The sequence below is a fragment of the Piliocolobus tephrosceles genome, chromosome X, assembly GCF_002776525.5.
Source record: "Piliocolobus tephrosceles isolate RC106 chromosome X, ASM277652v3, whole genome shotgun sequence".
NCBI classification, from domain to species: Eukaryota; Metazoa; Chordata; class Mammalia; order Primates; family Cercopithecidae; genus Piliocolobus; species Piliocolobus tephrosceles.
Window position 1 is genome coordinate 38,896,630 of NC_045455.1, and position 23,324 is coordinate 38,919,953.

The window sequence follows — 23,324 nt, forward strand, 5'->3', positions numbered from 1 at the left end:
AGTTATGCAGAACTGTGAGTCAATTAAACCCCTTTCCTTTATAAATTACACAGTCTTGGCTAGTTCTTTATAGCTGTGTGAGAATGCAGTAATACAGTAAATTGGTACTAGGAGTGAAGTACTGCTATAAAGATACCCCAACATATGGAAGCGACTTTGGAACTGGGTAACAGGCAGAAGCTGGATAAGTCTGAAGGGCTCAGAAGATAGAAAGATATGGAAAATTTGGAACTTCTCAGAGACGTGTTGAATGACTTTGACCAAAACGCTGATAGTGATATGGACAATGAAATCCAGGTCTCAGATGGAGATGAGGAACTTCTTGGGAACTAGAATAAAGGTGACTCTTGCTACGTTTTAGCAAAGAGACTGGTGGCATTTTGCCCCTGCCATAAAGATCTATGGAATTTTGAACTTGAGAGAAGATTTAGGGTATCTGGTGGAAGAAATTTCTAAGCAGCAAAGCATTCAAGAGGTGACTTAGGTGCTGTTAAAATCATCCTATTTTATGTATTCACAAAGATGTGGTTTGGAATTAAAACTTATGTTTAAAAGAGAAGCAAAGCATAAAAGTTCAGAACGTTTACATCTTGATGATGTGACAGAAGAGAAAAACCCTTTTTCTGAGGAGAAATTCAAGCCAGTAGTAGAAATTCACATAAGTAACAAGGAGCCAAATGTTGGTCACCAAAACAATGGGGAAAATGTCTGCAGGGCATGTGAGAAGTCGTCACAGCAGCCCCTCCCAACACAGGCCCAGAGACCTAGGAGAGAAAAATAGTTTCATGGGCTGGGCCCAGGGCCTTGCTGCTTTCTGCAGTCTCAGGACTTACTTGGTTCCCTGCATCCCAGATGTGGCTGAAATGAGCCAAGGTATAGCTCAGGCCATGGCTTCAAGGGGTGTAAGCCCCAAGCCTTGGCAGCTTCCATGTGGTTTTGAGCCTGTGGGTGCACAGAAGTCAGAATTGAGGTTTGAGAACCTCCTTCTAGATTTCAGAGGATGTATGGAAATGCCTGGATGTCCAGGTAGAAGTTTGCTGCAGGGGTGGAGACCTCATGGAGAACCTCCGCTAGAGCAGTGCAGAAGGGAAATGTGGGGTTGGAGCCCCCACAGGAAGTCCCCATTGGGGCACTGCCTAGTGGAGCTGTGAGAAGATGGCCACTATCCTCCAGACCCCAGAATGGTAGATCCACTGACGGCTTGCAATGTGTGCCGGGAAAAGCTGTGGACACTCAATGCCAGCCTGTGAAGGAAGCTGGGAGTCGGGGCGGGGGCTGTACCCTGCAAAATCACAGGGGCAGAGCTGCCCAAGGCCATAGGAGTCCCACTTCTTGTATCAGAATGACCTGGATGTGAGACATGGAGTCAAAGGATATCATTTTGGAGCTTTAAGATTTGACTGCCCTGCTGGGTTTTGGACTTGCATGGGGGCTGTAGCCCCTTTGTTTTGGCCAATTTCTCCCATTTGGAATGGATGGATTTACCCAGTGCTTTTACCCCCATTGTATCTAGGAAGTACCTAACTTGCTTTTGATTTTACAGGTCCATAGGCAGAAGGGACTTGCCTTGTCTCAGATGAGACTTTGGACTTGGACTTTTGGGTTGATGCTGGAATGAGTTAAGACTTTCAGGGACTGTAGGGAAGGCACGATTGTGCTTTGAAATGTGAGGGCATGATATTTGGGAGGGGCCAGAGGCAGAATGATGTGGTTTGACTGTGTCCCCACCCAAATGTCATCTTGAATTATAGTTTCCACAATCCCCATGTGTTGTGGGAGAGACCTGGTCGGAGGTAATTGAGCCATGGTACCAGTTACTTTCATGCTGCTATTCTTATGATAGTGAGTTCTCCTGAGATCTGATGGTTTAAAAGGAGCTTTCCTGCCTTCTGCTCAGCACTTCTCCTTCTTGCCATCATGTGAAGAAGGAAGTGTTTGCTTCTCCTTCTGGCGTGATTCTAAGTTTCTTGAGGCCTCCTCTGTAATGTGGAATGTGAGTCAATTAAACCTCTTTCCTTTATAAATTACCCAGTCTTGGGCAGTTTGTTATAGCAGTGTGAGAACGGACTAATATAGCATACTTATTAATCAATATCTAGAGTTAATACGTTGCCCTTTTATTGAACAATACCAGGGATTTGTAACACATTAACTATGATTGTTAGTGTTGCATTTTTAATCCCCATGACACTTCTATTATTTTCTACAGTTTAGTATTTATATAATTACTCACATATTTACTTCTCTTTTTTCCTTTTCATTCTTTATTGCAACTCTGATTCAAATATTTTTTATTGAAAGGTGATATATTGTAGTGCTTAAGACCATAGGTTCTAGAGCCAAAATGTGATTTTTCCAGACTGCTTTTTATTTCTGCTTGACAAATAGGGAAACTGAGGCAGAGGGATAATGGTAACATGCTCAAGGCTACATCTAGTAAATGGCAGAGGCAGGATTTAAACCCATCCATTCCCCAGTAGCACCCCTTGCACTGTGGAGGGCTTGGTAGTAAGCCATGGTCTAGGAGATCTGTTGGTGACACAACGCACCAGAGCCCTCTCCACTGTCAGAAAATATACATGCAGGTTCACATCCTTCTAAAGCCTTGGGGCTCATGAAGTCCACACATAATTCCTATGAAAAGGTTAATTTTATAAGTAAATCACAGGTGAGTTGAATTTCACCCTTGTGAATGCTTATAAACTCATTTTTGTGTGTGTGTGTTTCTCTTGATTTAAGTAATTGGAACTGTTCTGCAAAATTTACAGGAGAAATCTCCTTCCAGATATATATAGTTCTTTCTGGACTCTCTCCATCTTGGTTCATTTTTCCTGGGCAAACCAAGCAGCAGACCCTTGCTTTATAAACCAAATCATTGAATCTCCCCAAATGCAAAGTCATTTAGATGTTGGTAAGCCTCAGGAGAGATTTGTGATAGAATTATTATATGCTGAAGAGTTTGAAGCCACCTCTGGTGAAGAGGGTCCTTTGAGAAGTGTAGTTAACACAGAACAGTCTTCTAGGTCTTCTAGATTTTCGACTGTCTTTATGAGGCTTTCCACCATGTCACAGGACAGCATCTTGGAGGCATTGGCTCTGAACTTTTCCTCTAGGTCCTCCTGGCTCAGTGGTTTTCTCCAGTGCCCATAGAAGGTATCAGAGCGATGTGTGAAGGTGGCTCCATCCTTGCAGGTGACACTTATTTCACAGTACAGTGTGTTGAAGCTTGGCAAGTTGTCCGGAGGGTACTCCAGCTCCACCTTACTGAGCAGCTCTCTCACCTGTGGTCTGTTGATCTGGCATTCAAGGAATGAGGCGACAGTGATGCCACCATCAAGCAGCATGGCACAGGCCACGTACTGGAATGAATGACGGGCTTCATGCTCCGAGTCTGGAAAGGGCCTGTTTACATACTGGACATTTGGTATCCTGAGCACAATTCTCTTAATGTAGTCAATTGGAAGCAGGGCTGTCTCTGCTACAAGGTTCTTTCTCACAGATGCAGCTGCGTCTGCCACCCAGTGGGTAGATAAATGTGCAGGAAAATGCTTAAAGGCCACATCCTGCTGGTCCAGCAGCCAACTGTAGGAATCTAGATTTGGAAGGACTTTTGGGGAATAGTTGGCATAAAAGGCCCCAAATCCTGCCTCCAAGTCCAAGACCTGCTTGTTTCCTTGGAGACCTAGCATTGCCAGAAATGCAGCTTCTATCCCATGCTTGGCAGCATTGCCAATGTGGAGGGGCTTGGTCTGAGTGGCAGCATTGGCCATGGGTGCCCCAGCATGGGAAACAGCAATGGCCAGGGCTTCTTGGCACTTTGTCGAGCTAAGTCCTAAAAACTTGGATGCAGCAGCAGCACTACCCAATGTTCCTACCACGGAAGGGGGATGGAATCTGAAAAGCAAAGAAGCAGAGTTGGAAATGTACAAACCTTAATCACCAGGAGGCAGGATAGCATAGTCATCAAGAGCGTTGATAATGGAGTCACACTGTCCAGGTTCAGATCTCAGCTCCATTACTTTATTAGCTATGTGATCTGGGGAAAGTTATTCAACTTCTCTGTAGATTTTTTCTTACACAAAATGGTGATAGGTCAGGTGCAGTGGCTCATGCCTATAATCCCAGGACTTTGGGAGGCTAAGATGGGAGGGTCATCTGGGGTCAGGAGTTCAACATTAGCCTGGCCAACATGGCGAAACACTGACTCTACTAAAAATACAAAAATTTGCGGGACGTGGTGGTGGGTGCCTGCAGTCCCAGCTACTTGGGAGGCTGAGGCAGGAGAATTACTTGAACCTGAGAGGCAGAGGCTGCAGTGAGCTGAGATCATGCTGCTGCACTCCAGCCTGGGTGAGAGAGTGAGACTGCCTCAAAAAATATAATAATAAAAAATAATAATAATAAGGCCAGGCACGATGGCTCATGCCTGTAATGCCAGCACTTTGGGAGGCCGAGGCGGGCAGATCACAAGGTCAAGAGCTCGAGACAATCCTGGTCAACATGATGAAACCCTATCTCTATTAAAAATACAAAAATTAGCTGGGGGTAGTGGTGCATGCCTGTAGTCCCAGCTACTTGGGAGGCTGAGGCAGGAGAATCACTTGAACCCGGGAGGCGGAGGTTGCAGTGAGCTGAGATCACACCACTGCACTCCAGCCTGGCAACAGAGTGAGACTCCATCTCAAAAAATAAAATAAAATAAAACAAAATGCTAATAATAATAGCGTTTACCTCTTAGAGTTTTAGGAGCTTTGAATAAATTAACATGTTTACGATAGTGTGTAGCACATAGTGAGTTCTTTATAAATGGTACCATTACAGTTATTGCCAGAAAGGCAACAGCTATTGATTGCTGAAATCTCACCTAAGTAACTGTGAGAACTGTGGGCCTTGAAGAAACTGTGAAACTTCACTACCCAGTATTTCAATTAACTGCTCTCCTAGCAGGCTGGCCAAGTGGCAACATAAATCTGAGACTGAGCCATATGATGTGGCCGACATTTGACCATTTTTTATCTGCAGGATGAACAGTCAGGGTAAGGATATTCTGAATGTCCTCGTTAGTCTGAGGGACGCTAGCCAGTCTCAGAATAGATTCTGCTCTGAGGATGAAATAAGGAATACTCAGTACACCCATGAACGCCAGAATGACATGAATCACCTTGCGACGAGAGGCCCAATTTATCTCATGGTCCAGGTTGCACTCTCGAAGTCACTTCTTTAAATGTGGATAGAGGGTTTCGTATGTGACTGGTGTATTGACTTATCTACCTGTGCTAATGTTAACATCTTCCCCTGAGCCGGCCTCTAAGTGAGAAAGCTCTACAGAGATAATGATTGACAGATGAAGGGGATATGACTACCTTTTGATGGGGTAAATTCTCTCCATACCTCTTTGGTATGTCATTGGCCTCCTTGGCAAAATGCAGTAATCGGCCTTGCACTTCAATACCAACATTGAAAGCCAGCAGCAGGTCAAGGCCAGAAAACTTTGGACTCCTTGGCAGGGCTTCTGCTAAAGCTGTGAGGACAGGAAGGACAGCCCCAGAAGGGTGGGTGGCAGGGTGCCACGTGTCATCAAAATCCATGGAGTGAATCTATGTAAACAGACACAAACAGCGACAAAAAACCTTAAATTTTCCCTTACTGCAATGGCTTTTGGAACACTAAGGACTTAGTTTAGTGATAACCTTGTTTTATGTGAGATTCTTTTGATCTGATTCTCAGAAAAGAAAATCTGAGAACTGTCTGTGATTTTTTTCTTTTTCTTTTTCTTTTTTGAGATTGAGTCTTGCTCTGTCACACAGGCTGGAGTGCAGTGCCATGATCTTGGCTCACTGCAACCTCTGCCTCCCAGGTTCAAGCAATCTTCCTGCCTCAGCCTCTGGAGCAGCTGGAATAAAAGGTGCCCCCTGCTCCCCTGGCTAATTTTTGTATTTTTAGTAGAGACGGAGTTTCACCATGTTGGCCAGGGTGGACTCGAACTCCTGACCTTGTTATCTGCCCACCTCAGCCTCCCAAATTGTTGGGATTACAGGCGTGAGCTACCGCATTTGGCCTGGCAGTGATTATTAGTCACGTGGCCGGCCCATGGGAAATGCTGTTCCTCTGCCAGAGGAGGGGAGTACCTTGGAGAGCAGCTTGTGAGCCCCAAGGAGCTTGGGTCTTGCCCTGGTGGCCTAAGGTCCCTCTGCCATGGACCCTGGAAAGATCTATAATCCCCTTTAAAAACAAAGCTGCAGAATCAGGTGGCTGGCGATTCCTTCCTCTTCCACCCTTTAAATAAGTTGCACTGCAAGTTTAATGTCATTTATTCCATATGAGGCCATACGTTTTTGTACCTTTTTATTATGAACTAATTTCAAACTTTTAGAGAAGTTGTAAGAATAGCACAAGAACTCTCAAATCCAGATTAACTTTTCAGCTATATATTTAAAAATCATTATTTTCTGCTTTAAGATTTTATTCCTCTTTCTCCCAGCCATTTTCTTTTTCCTTATATTAAAACAGTAATCACCAGAAGTTCATTTAAAAATAGATTTTCATATCTATTTGCTGTCTCTGGTGCACTTCCCACTGTTTTCAGGACATTACTTTGGAATGCACCATTGGCTTTAACTTTCAATCTCCTGAGCTATTGTCCCCATAAATCATAAAAATATCTCAAAAATCCCAACATGTCTGTTTCCAAGTTACATCTTGTAGAATACTTCCCCTGACACACAGAAAAAGCATAAAAATCATCCGTCAGATGAGAAGTATAGATTTTTGGTTCAGAAAATACAGACACTATATGGCTATTGTTCCTTTCTCAATAACTATCTGTTGAATGGATGAATGAATGAATGAATGAATAAAAAGCACATTACTGGAGAGAAACTGGCCCCAAACAGGAAAAACTGAGAAGAAATTTGGTCTGGATGTTGGATTTTGTATTTTTTGCTATTTATATTCAAGGTTTCAAATTGGGATACCTTAGGGTGTTTTTATCTAAATCCTTCCATCTTTTTTCCTCTACTATACAATCTGTTTGAAAAGCATCAATTTACTGTAAAAACATGAAAACCGAATTACTACATAGGGGAGAGGGTAAGCCACTTTATCTCTCTGACTTTCAGTTCTTTCATCTGTAAAATATAGAATTTGGGCAATTTCTGAGATATTTCCTGACTCTAAAATTAATGTGATTATCTAATAGTTGAAAAGATGTGTAAACCTCCTTACAGCCACTCCGTTCACAAAAGCAGCATATGTAGGTGGAAGCCTGATGTCTGGCCGACCCCAAACAGTGCTGGTTATGTTGGAACTGTAGATCTGGAACAAAAGCAAATCAACCAGTGATAGTGTGAATACAGTATACCAAGTCACCATTTCAAGAGTTATTCTTCATCTTTGGAGGCATTATTCATGGTTCTTACTTGAACCTTTGCCACAGATAGAAGCCCTAGTTATTGAATTCCTCTCATCCTTGTAGAATACACAACTTTCCTCCATGAAATGGAGAGGAGATGTTGCTTGATCCCAGATCATGATCCGGAAGTACTCGAGGGAAGGACATCTGAAGTTACTCTTATTTACTCGTTGGGGTTAATACCAGGAGAGATGGACTAACCGTCGATCTCAAATACACCCTATGGAGAGCAGGGGCTCTCATGTACGTCCCTACTCTGCTCAGAGTACTTGACCAGGCTTTTCTCCAGAGAATAAGAATAATAAACTGTGAAATATTACTAGTGTATGATTTTGTTTGTTTGTTTTTAAGATATGATCTTGCTCTGTTGCCTTGGCTGGAGTGCAGTGGCACGATCTTGACTTACTGTAACCCCAACCTCTCGGGCTCGAATGATCCTCCCACCTCTCAGCCTCCCAAGTAGCTGGGACTATAGGCGTGTGCTATCACACCTGGCTAATTTGTATGTTTTGTTTTTGTTTTTATAGAGATGGGGCTTTGCCATGTTGCCCAGGCTGGTATTAAATTCCTAGGCTCAAGCAGTCTGCCCACCTTGGCCTCTGGAAGTGCTGGGATTATAGGCATGAGCCATTGTGCCTGACTGTGTATGGTTTTAAGACAGTGACTTAGTAAAGAATATGGATGACTATGAAAACTCAAATAATGGAACATAGAAAATTATTAAAATGATATAAAACAGTGTTATGTACATCAAGTGCTATCTATAAAAAGAAGTATAGATTAAATGTAACACATATATATGCGCTGGGTTTTATCTCTAACATAGACTTTGACCTTCTTACCTTGCTATATTGGCTGGCTTTGTGAAACACTTCCGTACTGGTTCCCAGGAACCCAGCACCCAGAGTGTCTAGAATCATCCTCTTGCTCCTCTGAATAATGCGATCTGTCAGGTGTCCCGCTTTCAAGCCATGGATAGTTGTGGCAAAGCTTTCTGTGACAGACTTTAAAGGGAAGAGTGTTAGGACAGGGCTACACCCCACTCTGTACTTACACACTTCTGTTCTATAAAAAACCTTGAGGCACTTTTGTGTAAGGAGTTTTGCTCCACTACAAGAAACCCAGTTGATCAGATTTAGTTTAATTTCTAAAAAAAAAAAGATGTGTACTAAGCATCTATTATGTGTGAGGCAGAGGGATGTGGGAGCACACAGCAGCCAGTTTCTCTTCTCAGTCGAGTTGAGGGGCAGCATAGCAAGTACAGGACACAGTATTGCGTGATGGATGGTGGTGGGGGGAAGCACAGAGAGTTGTGGGAGGAGGATGCAAGGGACACCTCGTCTGTGTAATAGGGATTTCTGTGGGTGCAGTGCACAGCTGCTATTATGAGATACCTGCCAGGCACTGTGCTGAATGCCTCAAATATATTACCCTTTTAATACCCCCAAGTCTCCAGGTAGTTATTTTTGCAGGTAAGGAGACTGAGACCTAGAAAACTAAAGTCACTAATTTTCATAGCTTTTAAATGGTGGAATCTGAACAGAAGCCCCTATAGGTCTAACTCCACAATCAGGGCATCTAGCTATCAAGTCCAAAATGGTCTGATGAACATGTACCTCAGAACCACCTGGGGTTCTTGCTGAAAATGAACTTTTCTGGTCCCCACTCTAGACTACCAAAATTAGACTCTCCCCAGAAATGGAACCGCTGGAAACATAGCTCAGGATTCTGTTTTCATTAGGATCTCTAGGAGGCTCTCAAGTGTTCTGGTGCTCTTATGTCCAATATGGCAGCTACTCTCCAATGTGGCTACTGAGCACTTGAAATGCAGCAAATTGAGATGTGTCATAAAAGTAAAATAAAGACTGAATTTTGAAGGCTTAGTAGGAAAAAAGGATATAAAGCATCTCAATAATTTAAAAATATTCACTACATGCTGAATCAATACTCAATTCATTGACCAGGTGCAGTGGCTCATGCCTGTAATCCCAGCACTTTGGGAGACTGAGGCAGATGGATCACTTGAGGTCAGCAATTCAAGATCAGTCTGGCCAATGTGGCAAAACCCCATCTCTACTAAAAATACAAAAATTAGCCAGGTGTGATGGTGGGTACCTGTAATCCCAGCTACTCAAGAGACTGAGGTGGGAAAATTGCTTGAACCTGGGAGGCGGAGGTTGCAGTGAGCCGAGATCATGCCACTGCACTCCAGCCTGGGCAACAGAATGAGATTCCTCTCGTCTTAATAGAAACATATTCAATATATTGATATCAACATATCACTAATATATGGGATACGGTATAAATAAAACACATTATTAATTGATCAGTTTCTTCTAAACATTTTCTAAAATTTAAATACTAGAAAATTTTAAATTACATATGTGACTTAAGAACCACTGCCTGCTCTTCCCTGTTGGTGGAGACATTAATACTTGATCTGGTTATGAAAACTTAAGAGTAGTCATCAGATAATAGCGCAGGGTGATGAGAATGGAGGGTAAAGGTAGAAGTGGAAGTGAGGGCCAAGGCTGGGAGGTGCGAGAAAGTGGAGGGAGTTTGTCTCCCTTCAGCTGCAGAGTTGAATACAGGAGACAGAGGTGACAGGGAGAATGGATTTCCAACTTATGACTGAATGATGAACATTACATCACGCTAAAGACTGGAGCCAAAGTGCTATCTTAAGAAAAGTAGAGTTATGGTCAGAACTAATGTTTTGGAAAGCTTCCTGTAGGCAATTGTATAGAGAATGGATTGGAGATGGGTAGACAGGGGCAGTGAAAGGACTGCTGCAGTAGCCCAGGTTCTGGATGGGGAAATGGCAGTGCCATTGGCCAAGAGAGAGAACACAGGAAGAGGAGCAGCGTTCCAAGCAGTGATGATGGGCTCAGTGTAAACTTGTTGAGTATGAAGTGTCTGTGTTCATCCTACTGGAGAAACTCATTCTGCTTCTACCCATAAGCTACGAAACTTGAATTTCATAAGCAGTGGAGTACTCTGCAGTTCCTTTAAAATTCAAATTCTTCAATACATAGACAGTTATTTTGTTTTCTACACATTTTTGCAAGAGAGCATTTATTATGTAGAGTTAAAAACATCCACTCTTAAGTCAGGTTTCACTATCTGCTCACCACCTAGTGAATGTTGGATTGCGTCCCTTTCTTGCTCTGGTTACTACATCATTGCACAACTTTATTTGTCTATCTCAACATCAGATACTTCATTTTTAAATCTTAACTGTAAGGTGAGGGGCTACTGGATTAGGGGACCTGGGGTATCTGGGGTTCTCTGATACTGAGCTCAGTGCCAGGACAGAGCTACAGAGATGGAACCCATGCCTAGCTGAACGTCCTTCAACCTGGCCACTGACTAGTCCCATTTACAGAGTCTCAAGTCAGATTTATCAAGTCAAGGAACACTTGCCATTTTCAAGAGGATGGGCTACTTTTTATGTCTCTGAGAGCTTTAATGGAAAGGTGGAGGGGGGTTTGGGGTGGGGGAAAGCAGGAGAGAAGATGGCTGGTAGAGAGAAAGGATGCTGGCACAAAAGTTTCAGATTAGGGTGGAAGAATAACAATCATGTTGATTTTCACACTGCTAGAAATTTGAGTTAAAATATTTTTAGGGGCAGAGGGAGAGAGGTAGAAAGGGTTTAAACTTAAGAGTTTCAAATATTGATTGGATCCCTGACTCTAAGCAAAACTACCTCTTTTAAACCTCTCTTCCAACCCCCACAAATCCCACAGTTGGGGGCATGTAGTAATTGATCATTCATCTCTTCAGGGCTAGATCTGACCCAGGGGTGTCTTATGGAGGAATGTGAGACTGGGGAGCAGGTGAGGGAGGTGGGGTGGTGACATGGAGCCCTGGAGGTAATTGCACCGTCCATCCATAGGAGACCGTGCTGCTGGTGATACAGGAAGGTGGAGCACTGGAATCCCCTGGAAGTCCTGAGCAGCACCCTGTGTGCCAAAGAACACATGGCTCTCCCTGGCCTATGAAGGAGTGAAATGTGAGGGAAATAAACACACAGCTGCTCAGCTGTCGGTGGGCCTTGCATTCATCTATTTCTAAAATATCTTTCTGATCTGCTTGATCTTCTTATGGCATTTGCATCTCTTTTTAGTTAGATACAGTGATTATTAATGTACAAGTTAAGGCATAACATAAAGCCATTGAACAAATCAATTTCACAAGTTCTTTTTTTTTTTTTTTTTGGTTTAGAGAGAGTCTTGTTCTGTCGCCCAGGCTGGAGTGCAGTGGCAAGATCTCGGCTCACTGCAAGCTCCGCTTCCCGGGTTCACACCATTCTCCTGCCTCAGCCTCCCCAGTAGTTGGGACTACAGGTGCCCACCACCACGTCCAGCTAATTTTTTTGTATTTTTAGTGGAGACGGGGTTTCACCAAGTTAATGAGTGTGGTCTCAATCTCCTGACCTCATGATCTGCCCACCTCGGCCTCCCAAAGTGCTGGGATTACAGATGTGAGCCACTGTTCTTACTATGAGTCCAGCACTATTCTAAGCTCTCAAGAATGCCAAGTCAATATTGGATCATTCCTACTTCAAAAAGCGTGATCACATGACTGCACTCCAGCTTGGGTACAAAGCATGACCCTCTTATCTTCTACAGACGGTGGTGACAGTAAATAGATTAACAGAAACACAATCTGGCAGTGTCATAATGGACACATAAAACTAGGGGGTGAAAATTTAATGAACTTGTCGTGATTCATCCCCTTCCTAACTTCATACAATAGAATCATGTATCTCATTTGTAAAACAGTAATGAAAGCCACCATGCAGTTAATTAGGAAGCCCACAGGTTATAAGAAAAGTTAAAGCAGAGGCAGGTAGTTCTTAAAAGAAGAGGGCAACTGAAGAAATTGAGAAAGGAAGAAGTCTGCTAGAAAAGCAATTTAAGTAAGTCACATAAAATGTCACAATACCTTGAGCATCATTTTGTTGTAAAGAGGAAGTTCAGTTCAGGAGGAGTGAACCAGAGGAGTAATTTGTTTGCTGGATGTCTGACTGCCTTTATACCCTTTGCTCCTCTCAAACCCATTTCCTTTCATTTTGTTCTAACCCTAGAATTTCTATCATTTCAACACCTCCTGACTAGACTCACTTTAACTTCCCCTTTAAGGGACTGTTTAACTCTTCCGTGGATGAAGAATTCAGTGAGGCTAGGATGTACAGTAATCTTGATCATATGATTCCTCACAGGCATCAGAAAAAGTAAAGTTATAGTGAAACTAGGATTGCCTTTTGTGCCTACATAGCTTATGTCAATACTAGAAGAATATCTACACTCTTTTAAGTAGGTATTCTACTTCTCAAAATGTATCCTAAGGAAGTAAGTATGGATGTATGGAGAATTTTAGGGGAAAAAAACTCCACCTGCACACAAACAAAATTCATACCCTTGCTTATAAGATCAAAAACTGGAAACATGGCCATGTGCATTGGCTCATGCCCATAATCCTAGTGCTTTGGGAGGCCAAGGTGGGAGGATTACTTGAGGCCAGGAGTTTGAGACCAGCCTGGGCAACAAAACAAGACCTTGCCTCTAAAATAAATTAAAAAAAAAAAAAAATAGCCAGGTGCAGTGGCGTGTGCCTGTAGTCATAACTACTTGGGAGGCTGAGGCAGGGGGATCACTTGAGCCCAGGAGATTGAGGCTGCAGTGAGCTATGATCACACGACTGCACTCCAGCTTGGGTGACAGAGCGTGACCCTCTCTCAAAAAAAAAAAAAAAAAAAAAAGAAAAGAAAAAAGAAAACAATAAAATGCCCTCAAATTTTGGATCAGTTAGGTAAAATGTGGCATGTGCAATATTTAAGGTACACTCCCGTTTTTCCCCTTCCACTTTACCCTGTTGGTCACCATTGTCTAGGGACAAATGTGCTGACCGGAAGTTTCTGGCAACTGAGATTAAGAACCTGGAAGGGCACTGGGGGTTAATGACACTTTTCCCCAGCTTGTACCCTTGCTCATTCCTGAACTGCTCTTTTCATATTTGCACATCTCTGATTCTTGGTCCTCTGCCTGGTTTCTGGAATATAGTGCCTTCCTCCCTGCCATCCTGCTATTGCTGGAGTCTGCTTCAACACAGCTTGTCCAGGCCTCTTTGCCTATAATCAATCACTATGATATGGCTTGCCTGGAATTAACTCTGCTCCTCTGGGCAATTGCCACTTCCCCTGGATTGCCTTGTCCTATCCAATTGGTTTGCAGGTACAGTGGGTACCAAAAACAAGTGATTTCAAATGTGAACTTGTTCTAGATATGGTGGCAGAATTTGTCTTTGGAGAAGACTGCATTTAAATTATGGAGGAAATCTCCATGAGCCTTGAGGCTCCATTTCAATCCTATTACAGAAGAGTTTGGGACAAAAGAGTTAAAATACTCCATGTAAAAATGCAAAAGTCCATCTTTCTTGTGGGCAGGAGATCGCTCTGCGAGATGGGTTAGGTAATTGTGCTTGTGTTAGTCGAAGCCTGTAGAGAAAGAATGTTAGGGCTCTGGAGACGGGGCTAAGAGCAGGGTCAGTGGGAACCCCCATGGATTGATTGGGGTGGTATGATGGCTATAGGCTAGGAACTCCAGGGGGAGGTGGCCAGCAGGAAACCCTTCATGAAAGGACATAGGCAGACAGATTTAAAGAGCTGCGAGATCAAATACGTAATTTGAAGTTTATTTTTCAGCATAATAATTCCCTGATGCTATTCTTATGTCTTTAGGAAAATTTGTTACATACTACAACCCAATGTTAACCATGTTTTGGGAAATGAAAGCAGAGGAAGCTGACAATGCGTGGAGTAGAAAGGGCTGGTGAGAGAAGCTCAGGGTGCCAGTCAGAGGGAGAAGAGACCAGCAGCAACTAGGGGAATGTAGGTGCTTTTTGGTTATCCTAAGTAGTTAATGAAGAGTCGATGGAAATCAGGGTGTGATTGTACATACTTGGTGTACAGAAGAAGAATGCAGAAGGATGGGCACTTGGGGATGTTTGAAGTCTACTCATTAGCCAACTGCTACCTCAAGTGGGTTTCCCAATCATGCTGCACACTGGGGAAAGCCAGACCTAGGCTCTGTGTTGACATAGATAGTTCTTTTGTGCATCAAGATGCCATTTCAGATGATCTTTATTTTATATATATATTTTTTCAAGTTGAGAGTGAGGTTTGGAGTTGAGGCTCCTCGGATCACTGTTACGTGAAAGTGAAGAATGGACTGTGATGGGCTCGACCATCTCACATGGAAAGGCTTCCCAAAGGAATGATGAGCTTTATCAAGTCCCTTGAGCTTTAATGGAAGCTCCATCATTTAGTTTCTCTGGGCCTCCAGTTTTGCCACTGTTGCATTCAGAAGAAGAATTAGTTCAATTACTTGGTAGTTTAATTATTTACTTAGTATTTTTATGTAACTGTGATCAGCTCAAAGACTAAGACTCTTTGTAATCAGAGTCACTTCCCTTAATAAATTGTATATTGATAGCAACTCTTTAGTCAGAAACAATTGAAGATGTCCTGTTGCCTTTTGCTTCTAAGTCTAAATAGAAGCCAGAGCTATTGTGTTTAAATGCAGGTCTTCTCTTTGATCATTCCACCCTGGAGGAAGCAATATGTGAGTCCTATGGAGAGGCCCACATAGGGAGGAATGGAAGGCTCTTGTTAATCTTTCCATAGCAAGTCAAGTCTTCAGAGACTGCAGCCTTGGTGGCAGCTTGACTCCAACTTCATGAGAGATCCCCAACGAGTCACCCAGCTAAGCTGCTGCAGGATTCCTGACCCTTAGAAACTTGAAGAGTTGAGATAGTAAAGCTTTGTTGTTTTAAAAGAAGAAATTTTGAGATAATTTGTTACACAGTGTATTAGCATTCTTCAGAGGAACAGAACCAACAGAATGTGTCTATGGAGTGTGTATATGTGTGTGTATGCATATTACAAGCAAGCTGGACACCAGTGGAGTGCCAGTCCACGTCTGAAGGCCTGAGAACCAGGAGAGTCAATGATGTAGTTATAGTCCAAATACTGGCAGGCTTGAGACCCAGAAAGAGTAGATGTTTCCGTTTGACTCTAAAGGAAGGAAAAAACCCTTGTATCAGCTCAAAAACAATGGGTAGGAGGAATTCCCTCTTACCCTGGGATGGTTCTGTCTTTTTGTTTTATTCAGGCCTTCAACTGATTAAATGAAGCCCATTCACATTAGGGAGGAAAATCTGTGTAACTCAATCTATGATTTAAATGTTAGACCTTCTCACAGAAACACCCAGAGTGATGTTCGACCAGCTATCTGGGTACCATGTGGCCCAGTTAAGTTGACACATAAAATTAACCATCACACATAGCCGTAGATAGTTAATAAAGCTCCAAGCTGATAATATGACTTATAAGGGCCCTTATAAGACTGTAGTTATCTCTTCATGCTCATGTCAAGCTTAGCATCTACCACCCACCACCCATTATGGGGCCATGATTTTTATTGCCTAAGGGACCTTTGTAGCAGTGATTCCCTTTTACTTCTTATATCTTCTCTCCTCACGCTTCTACCTTTTTCTTCTCCTTCACGCTACAACTTCCCTCTCCTTATCTTTCTTCTAAGCCAGTGGTCTTAACTGGGGATGAGTTTGTTCCCAGAGGACGTTGGGCCATGTCTGGAGATATTTTGGTTGTCACCAAATTGTGGCATTTTATGGGTAGAGTCCAGGTATGTTGCTAAACATTCTACAATGTACAGTACAACCCCAACAACAAAATAATTACCAGGCCCAAAATGTTAATAGCACCAAAATTGAGAAAACCCTGTCTAAAGTTTTACACACTTTTTACTTTAGGAAGTTACATCCAGGGCTGGGCTCATGCTTGTAATCACAGCTTTTTGGGAGGCTAAGGCAGGAGAGTCACTTGAGCCCAGGAGTTTGAGACCAGCCTGGGCAGCATAATGAGACTCCATTGTGGCAGGTCAGGTCTCACTAACCCAGGCCTCCATAACAACTGTTCCAGCACGGACTGAGTGGTTAGATTAAACATTAAAAGCTGTAGAGCCAGTGCCCTCGTACAAAGGCTAGAATGCAACAAAAGCCCACCAAGAGTTTTGTCTAGGCCTTTCCCAGGTTTTAAAGCATGACAAAATAATGAAGGAATTATTAACAGGACCCATTTAGGATTAAACAAGTTTTATTGGGTCCCCAATAAAGCTTGTTTGTGGAGGTTTGGGGACTAGAGGAACTCTCCAGACCGCCATGATCTTGTCTCCATGAGACAAAATAAGAGTAGTCACTCCAGCACCTGAACGCATTTAGATTAAGTAAATTTACTGAGGCTCCAGAGGAAGGTCTTCAGGACTCAGATCTTAGTTATAGATTACAAGAAGTTAATCATGTATGTCTGTAGATGAATGCACACTTACACACAGACATATTGCTTAGAAGGTATAAAAGCTCTAGAAAACTTTGTAATTTTGAGTTGATCTGGTGATAATTTCCAGGCCTTCTCCCTATAACTGGTTACAGAAATAAAAATCTCTCTTCTTTCCCAGTTCATCTGCATCTCATTATTGGGCCATGAGAATAAGCAGCCCGACCCTCAGTTTGGTCCAGGAACACTGTCTCTACAAGAAAAAAAAAAGAAGAAGAAGAAGAACTACATCCAAGAGCCCTCCACAACATCCTAAGTTTAGGTTATGTGCCCTACCTGTATGTTCCCATGGGATATAAGGTTCCCCTCTTTGTACCCTTTGTTAGACAGGAACATTCTTTCTAGGCAGGGAACTGATCTACCCTGTTGATCACAATATCCCAGGGTCTCACACAGGGCTCCACACATAGGAGGTGCTCAGTAAATGTTGAATAAATTAATGCAAACCTGATGCTTTCAATTAGTCAGTCATATTAACACATGAATAAATTTAACCCCTTTTCATCCCCAACAGAAATGTGTCAGGAGGATCTATTTTTTATTTTATTTTATTTTTGAGATGAAGTCTTGATCTGTCACCCAGGCTGGAGTGGAGTGGCACGATCTCGGCTTACTGCAACCTCTGCCTCCCGGTTCAGGCAGTTCTTGTGCCTTAGCCTCCGAGTAGCTGGGATTACAGGAACCCACCTCACACCTGGCTAATTTTTATATTTTTAGTAGGGACAGGATTTTGCCATGTTGGCCAGGCTGGTTTCGAACTCCTGACCTCAGATGATCTACCTGCGTCAGCCTCCCAAAGTGCTGGGATTACAGGCGTGAACCACCACACCCAGCCGAGAACCTATTCTTTAATGGCCATGGCTTTTATCCTGTTCTGGAGTCCTGGTCTGCCAGCAAATAGAATGCAATTAATAGATCTTTCTCTTCATCCTGATGACAGCAGCTCCCCTGTAGGGGATGCTCGTGGGAGAATGTGAACTGTCAGAGTAAACTGGAAATACTTGAAACAACAAATCAGGAATGTGAGAATAGAGACTATTTTTAAAAAAGAAAAGCCATTTTATCTGTTTAATTTTGTCCAAAATAGCTGATTACAGTCTTTGAATTTCAGTTTCCTTTTTTTCTGACTTGCCCTTCTTTGCCACTATTGGGTAACATCGAATGAGTCAATCTCTGGATTGTTATGTTTAAGTTTCATTTGATTGTAAACCAATGTTTTAGGAGAGAATACAGCGGTAGCAATCAGGGTTCATTTCCCTGACTAATTTTTTGTTAATTCATTTGGGACATTGAAACATACTTACCATGAGAATGGTTTTATAAAAGATGAAACTTGGGGCAAATTGTATTTAATTTCTTTTAAAAAACAACAGCAACAGTTATCAGAATTGTTTCCACCGTAGGCCATTATCTATCTGCCATTGTTCTGGTTCCATTTTTCCCAGCCCTTAGGACAGCATCACAGTTTTCTTTTGTTTTCTTTATTTCTCTCTCTCTCTCTCTCTTTTTTTTTTTTTTTTTTTTTTTTTTTGTTTTTTTTTTGAGTCAGAGTTTTGCTCTTCTCGCCCAGGCTGGGGTGCAGTGGCACAATCTTGGCTGACTGTAACCTCCACCTCCCGGGTTCAAGTGATTCTCCTGCCTCAGCCTCTGGAGTGGCTGGGATTACAGGCCTGCGCCACTACGCCCGGCTAATTTTTGTATTTTTAGTAGAGATGGGGTTTCACCATGTTGGCCAGGCTGGTCGACAGCATCACATTTTAACAAGGAAGTTGTAAAACATTAAGAAACTATATTTAAAAACAAATATTTAGGAGAATGCCTCACAGAGTCAATGTTTATTTTGTATGTATATGCACATCCTGCCTTTGTTTTCTTTATTAAACTTTGTATGGAATTTTGTAAGTGTACAGGAAGGGATTAGGTTCCAGGGAGTATAAAGTGAGGAATGAGTACTATTGAATGGATGTGTGGCTGTAAAAGCATTGCTTAAATATGACCGTCTCAACATATTTTATTGTGAAGAAATCTTTCCATTTGCAAAAGCTCAGCATGGTTATAATGCATTCTCCAAATCATTCTACCTCCAAGAAAAGTATTGTTTGTAGCTTTCTCATAAGCATCAAATAGACTGTTAATGTTTTTAGTTAACTAGCAAACACTGAGTGATTATCCACGGGCTGTATTACCCTGTACCAAATGTCTGCTAAAAACAGAGTAAAATGGGTTGATGCCTTATTTGAATAAATCCAGCAGACTTTAAAAAATATTCCATACAGAAATTGTTTATGCACATTTAGCAGACAGAATAGAATCGAGATAGTTTGTGCTCTTTTAAAGTTAAACTTAAGTATAGAATTATCCGAGACTTCAAAAGCAATATAGTTAAATATCTCAACAGTAGAAATCTAGTTACATTCTTTTGATATTCCCATTTCAAACCAGAGACTCTATTGGTCAAGTCTTTTTTTCATCTCAGAGCAATTTTCTACAATTTTCTGGATTCCGTTTCTTCTTTATTTCTCTTTCTGAATATAGATTATTATGACTGCATTTTTTTTTTTCTGTGTCTCCACTTGAGTTTTGTAATCTCCATAGTTTTGCATAGAATTTCTGTTCAGTGTTCTGGTAGAATTGTATGACTTGGTCTTCTAATTACTAATTCATTCTTCAGTTGTGCCCATTTGGCTTTTCAACTTTTAATATGGTTCTTATTTTGGCAATCATGTTTTTCTTTTATACGAACTCTTGTTCTCTGATGAGCATTTTACATAGCAGTATTTTCTTGTGATATGTCATAATGGTTTGTGATCCTAATGTCTCAAAAGGGAGTCACTCATGTCAAGCAGCATTAAGCCCACAGTGAAGCTGCTCCTGCCTCAATGCAATAAACGTACATGTAATGGACTGAGGTAATAGCACCTGTTGTTGCCAGGTACAGCTCAACACCTGGACCAAACTCAACAGAAAGTGAAAAGTAGCTGAGGATTGTTAAAGCAGCAAAGACCAGGCCTTCTCAGAGATGCCTTTGGAAACTCTGCCCGGAGTAAGTCTGAGGGCTTCTCCTGTCTTGGGTGGCTGTCAGCAGAGAGAAGCAGCAACCCTATCAAGGACTCAGGACCCACTTGACTGGTGTGTTAGCCATTGGTCACCAGCACCATTGCGGCGGTTTGTTACCTGCCTCTGATTACTCCCTGTGCATTGATATTAATTGCATGGTTGGTGGTGCGTGAAGGCCTCTGCATAAACACTGAATTTGAACACATGTAATTGGCTATTGAGACATTCATTGTGAAAGCGGAATCTTCTGTTGGAGTTAGTGCCCGTAAGTGTGAACTTAATTAACATATCCATTGGCATGGCCAGTAATGTCTTGTTTTATGAATCTTGTAACTTCTCAGTGTCTTTGAGAAAATTGTTTCAAATATTAAATACAGGTTTTCTCCTGGGACCTTTACAAGGCGTCTTCATCTTGGCAGCTCTCTTTCATGCTGTTGGTTTTACTCATGTCAAGTGATTCTGCGTTGTTCTTTCATATTGACAAATAACAGACTAAGTCAGATTGTAGTGTAGGGACATGACCCTCAACTGCAGTATTCCTCTGACTGCTGTCGACATGCCTCTGTGCCCTCAATTCCCCAAGCTAAAATGACCGCCCCTAGGCTTGGAGATCATGGGGTCTGCTAGTCATTTCTTAAGGAAGCTCTTAAACTCAGCTAAAGTGAGAGGCATTGGTCAGGGTGCCAAAAGAGCAAGGCTAACTGTTTAGCCATGCTTTCATATTACAGTGTTAACATTAAAAAAAATCTGCAGGTCACAGACCCTACAGAGAAAGCTTCAGATTTACTCACTATTATCTCATTTTATTTAATTAATTAATGTATTTGTTTTTGAGACAGAGTCTTGCTTCATCTTCCAGGCTGGAGTGCAGTGGCACAATCATAGCTCACTCTAACCCCAAACTCCTGGGCTCAAGTGATCCTACCACCTCAGCCTCCCAAGTAACTGGGATTATAGGTGTGAGCCTCTACCCCGCCTCTGTCATCTCATTTTGGATTACACCAAACGTTAGAATGTTCATTGTCTGCTGTGGCTCCAATCGGCTGTGGCCAGGGCTGCTGGAGTCTCGTGGGACCTCCGTGGTCACTTTGTCTTCAGAGGGGACCGTGGCATGCCACGCATTATTGGGCTTGGCTCCTCAGGTTTGATGATATTCCCTTAAGAACTGTCATCATCTGCTTTTCTTTTTCTTTCTGTTTTAACTTTTTTAGAGACAGAGTTTTGCTCTCTTGCCAGGCCTGGAGTGCAATGGCGCGATCTCGGATCACTGCAACCTCTGCCTCCCGAGTTCAAGCAATTCTCATGCCTCAGCCTCCTAAGTAGCTGGAACTACAGGCGTGTGCCACCACACCCAGCTAATTCCTTTTGTATGTTAGTAGAGATGGAGTTTCACCATGTTGCCCAGGCTGGTCTCAAACTCCTGAGCTCAGGTCTTGAACTCCTGAGCTTGGCCTCCCAAAGTGCTAGAATTACAGGCATGAGCCACTGTGCCCGGTCTGCTTTTCATATTTTTCATGTGACTTTGATTGTCTCATTTAGTAAATCATAGATCATAGTAAAGCAAGATATTTTGTTGCTATCTTGGTGATTTTATCCCCTTCTCCGTTTGTATTTTTATGGTGGTTGGGGCTCTGAAAACAATACCTCCAAATGAAAACCTCAGAAGCAGCATCAGAAGCAAAGTCTTGTCTCCAATCTTCTGCCCTCCTGTCCTTTACTCCTCACTCTCCCTGAGGCAAAGCATAGAAATTAGAACCTCTTTTCCCTACAGCCAGCCATGGAGACTAAAAATTCCCCCACATTTCTGTGTAACAACTGGCGATAAAGAAATTAAGACTGTCATTTCAGGCTGAGTGCAGTGACTCATGCCTGTCATCTCAGCACTTTGGGAGGCCAAGGCAGGAAGATTGCTTGGGTGCAGGAGTTCAAGACCAGTCTGGGCAACATCATGAAATCCCATCTCTACAAAAAATACAAAAGTTAATTGGGTGGTGACACACACCTGTAGTCCCAGCTACTCGGGATGCTGGAGTAGGAGAATCGCTTGAGCCTGGGAGGCAGAGATTGCAGTGAGCTGAGATCGTGCCACTGCACTCCAGCCTGGGTGACAGAGTGAGACCCTGTCTCAAAAAACAAAAAAAGGCTTCTGTTCAGAGTGGTTCTACCGAGGAGAAAGGAGTGCTGCACAGAGAAGCCAAGAAGAATCTGGACATGCAGGCCTTTCTGAGTTTCCCCAGTTAGTCTATTCCCGTTAGCTCATACCCTTTTTGTCCAATCCCCTTTCTAAATGGTTGTCCCTACTTCGTAGAACCTAAGCACAAAAACGGACAGTTTTCCCTGTATTTTTAGGCCTCCATCCTGAAGGCTTCCATGTCACATAAACTTATGATCAAGTATGCTTGTTAAGCTTTTCTTCTGTTAGTTTCTCATTTGTTATAGGTGTATAGGTTACAACCTTTATGATGGGAAAGAGAGGGATCACCTGGGTGATAAGTGAGAATTCTAAAAATTGCTTTGTGAAATTAGAGGAGAGGGAGTAAGGAAGGGAGAGAGAGAAGGGGCAGGAGAGAGAGAATCACAAAGAGCCATCGGCTGATTGCTGAGGCTGGACTCCATGGAAACATTACTCATGGGATTATCCTGGCGAGTGACCACACATTCACAGGACTAGTTATCAGCTTTGCAGGGATTGATTCAATCCCAAAGTTGACTAAAATCTTGGGGACTGACTCTATTAACCCGAGTCACATGAGAATGAAGAATCAATCAGAATTCCAATTTATTAATTTACATTGATCCGAATTTTATCATTTTTAGTATCTACAGGAGTCTGTTCTTGAGGCCCTTCCCTGTATCAAGGTGCCCCTGGGAAGGCAAGTTAACAATGCTCACTTGGTTAGTAGGGAAAAAATGAGTGCTGAGGGTTCTTTCACACAGACCACTGAGAAGCCATGATATCGTCCGTCTCCCTGGTCCCCAAAACATATGGGTCCACGAGACTCTCTGCTACATGTACTTTGCCAAATTCTTATCTTACTCCTCATAAATTATCTCTATTTTGCTAACCTTTTAGCCTTTATGAAAACATGGCGTGAACTTACAGCACAATGCAATCAGACATTCCTGGATTTTAAATTTATACCCCAACACATTATCCTTGTTTTTTGAGTGAATAAGTGAGATCTGTACCCTCCAAGTAAATTATACAAAACAACACAGTCTCTGAATGTTATAACGATGACAGCTAATACAAAAAGCTCACTATCATCATGTTTCAATGAGAAAAATTCTTGTCAGTTGAAATATGTCATGACTCATTCAAAGTACGCAAATTAGCTATGCATTTCAACATCTTAATACTTCCTCCAAATTCTAGGAAAAGAGTTAGAATTAATGTAGCCTCTTGTGATGTTTCGAAGACTTGGTATTTCCTACGTG

General features: G+C 42.4%; 1 protein-coding gene across 1 annotated transcript; it reads right to left on the reverse strand.

Moving 5' to 3' along the window:
• Positions 1–2,631: 2,631 nt before the first annotated feature.
• On the reverse strand, positions 2,632–12,418 carry ACOD1 (aconitate decarboxylase 1). The gene is made up of 5 exons (XM_026446630.2): positions 12,359–12,418; positions 8,254–8,415; positions 7,225–7,314; positions 5,392–5,597; positions 2,632–3,894 (listed from the first exon to the last, which is right to left on the reverse strand). Exons 1-5 carry the CDS (start codon positions 12,368–12,370, stop codon positions 2,919–2,921), a joined length of 1,446 nt encoding a protein of 481 aa, XP_026302415.1. The 5' UTR covers positions 12,371–12,418; the 3' UTR covers positions 2,632–2,918.
• Between the last annotated feature and the right edge of the window lie 10,906 nt (positions 12,419–23,324).

Coding starts and splice junctions, on each gene's coding strand:
- ACOD1 (XM_026446630.2), bottom strand. Junction 7,315..8,253: donor AAGCCAGCCAATATAGCAAG/GTAAGAAGGTCA, acceptor CTTTTGTTCCAG/ATCTACAGTTCCAACATAAC. Junction 5,598..7,224: donor CTTTTGTGAACGGAGTGGCT/GTAAGGAGGTTT, acceptor CTGTTTACATAG/ATTCACTCCATGGATTTTGA.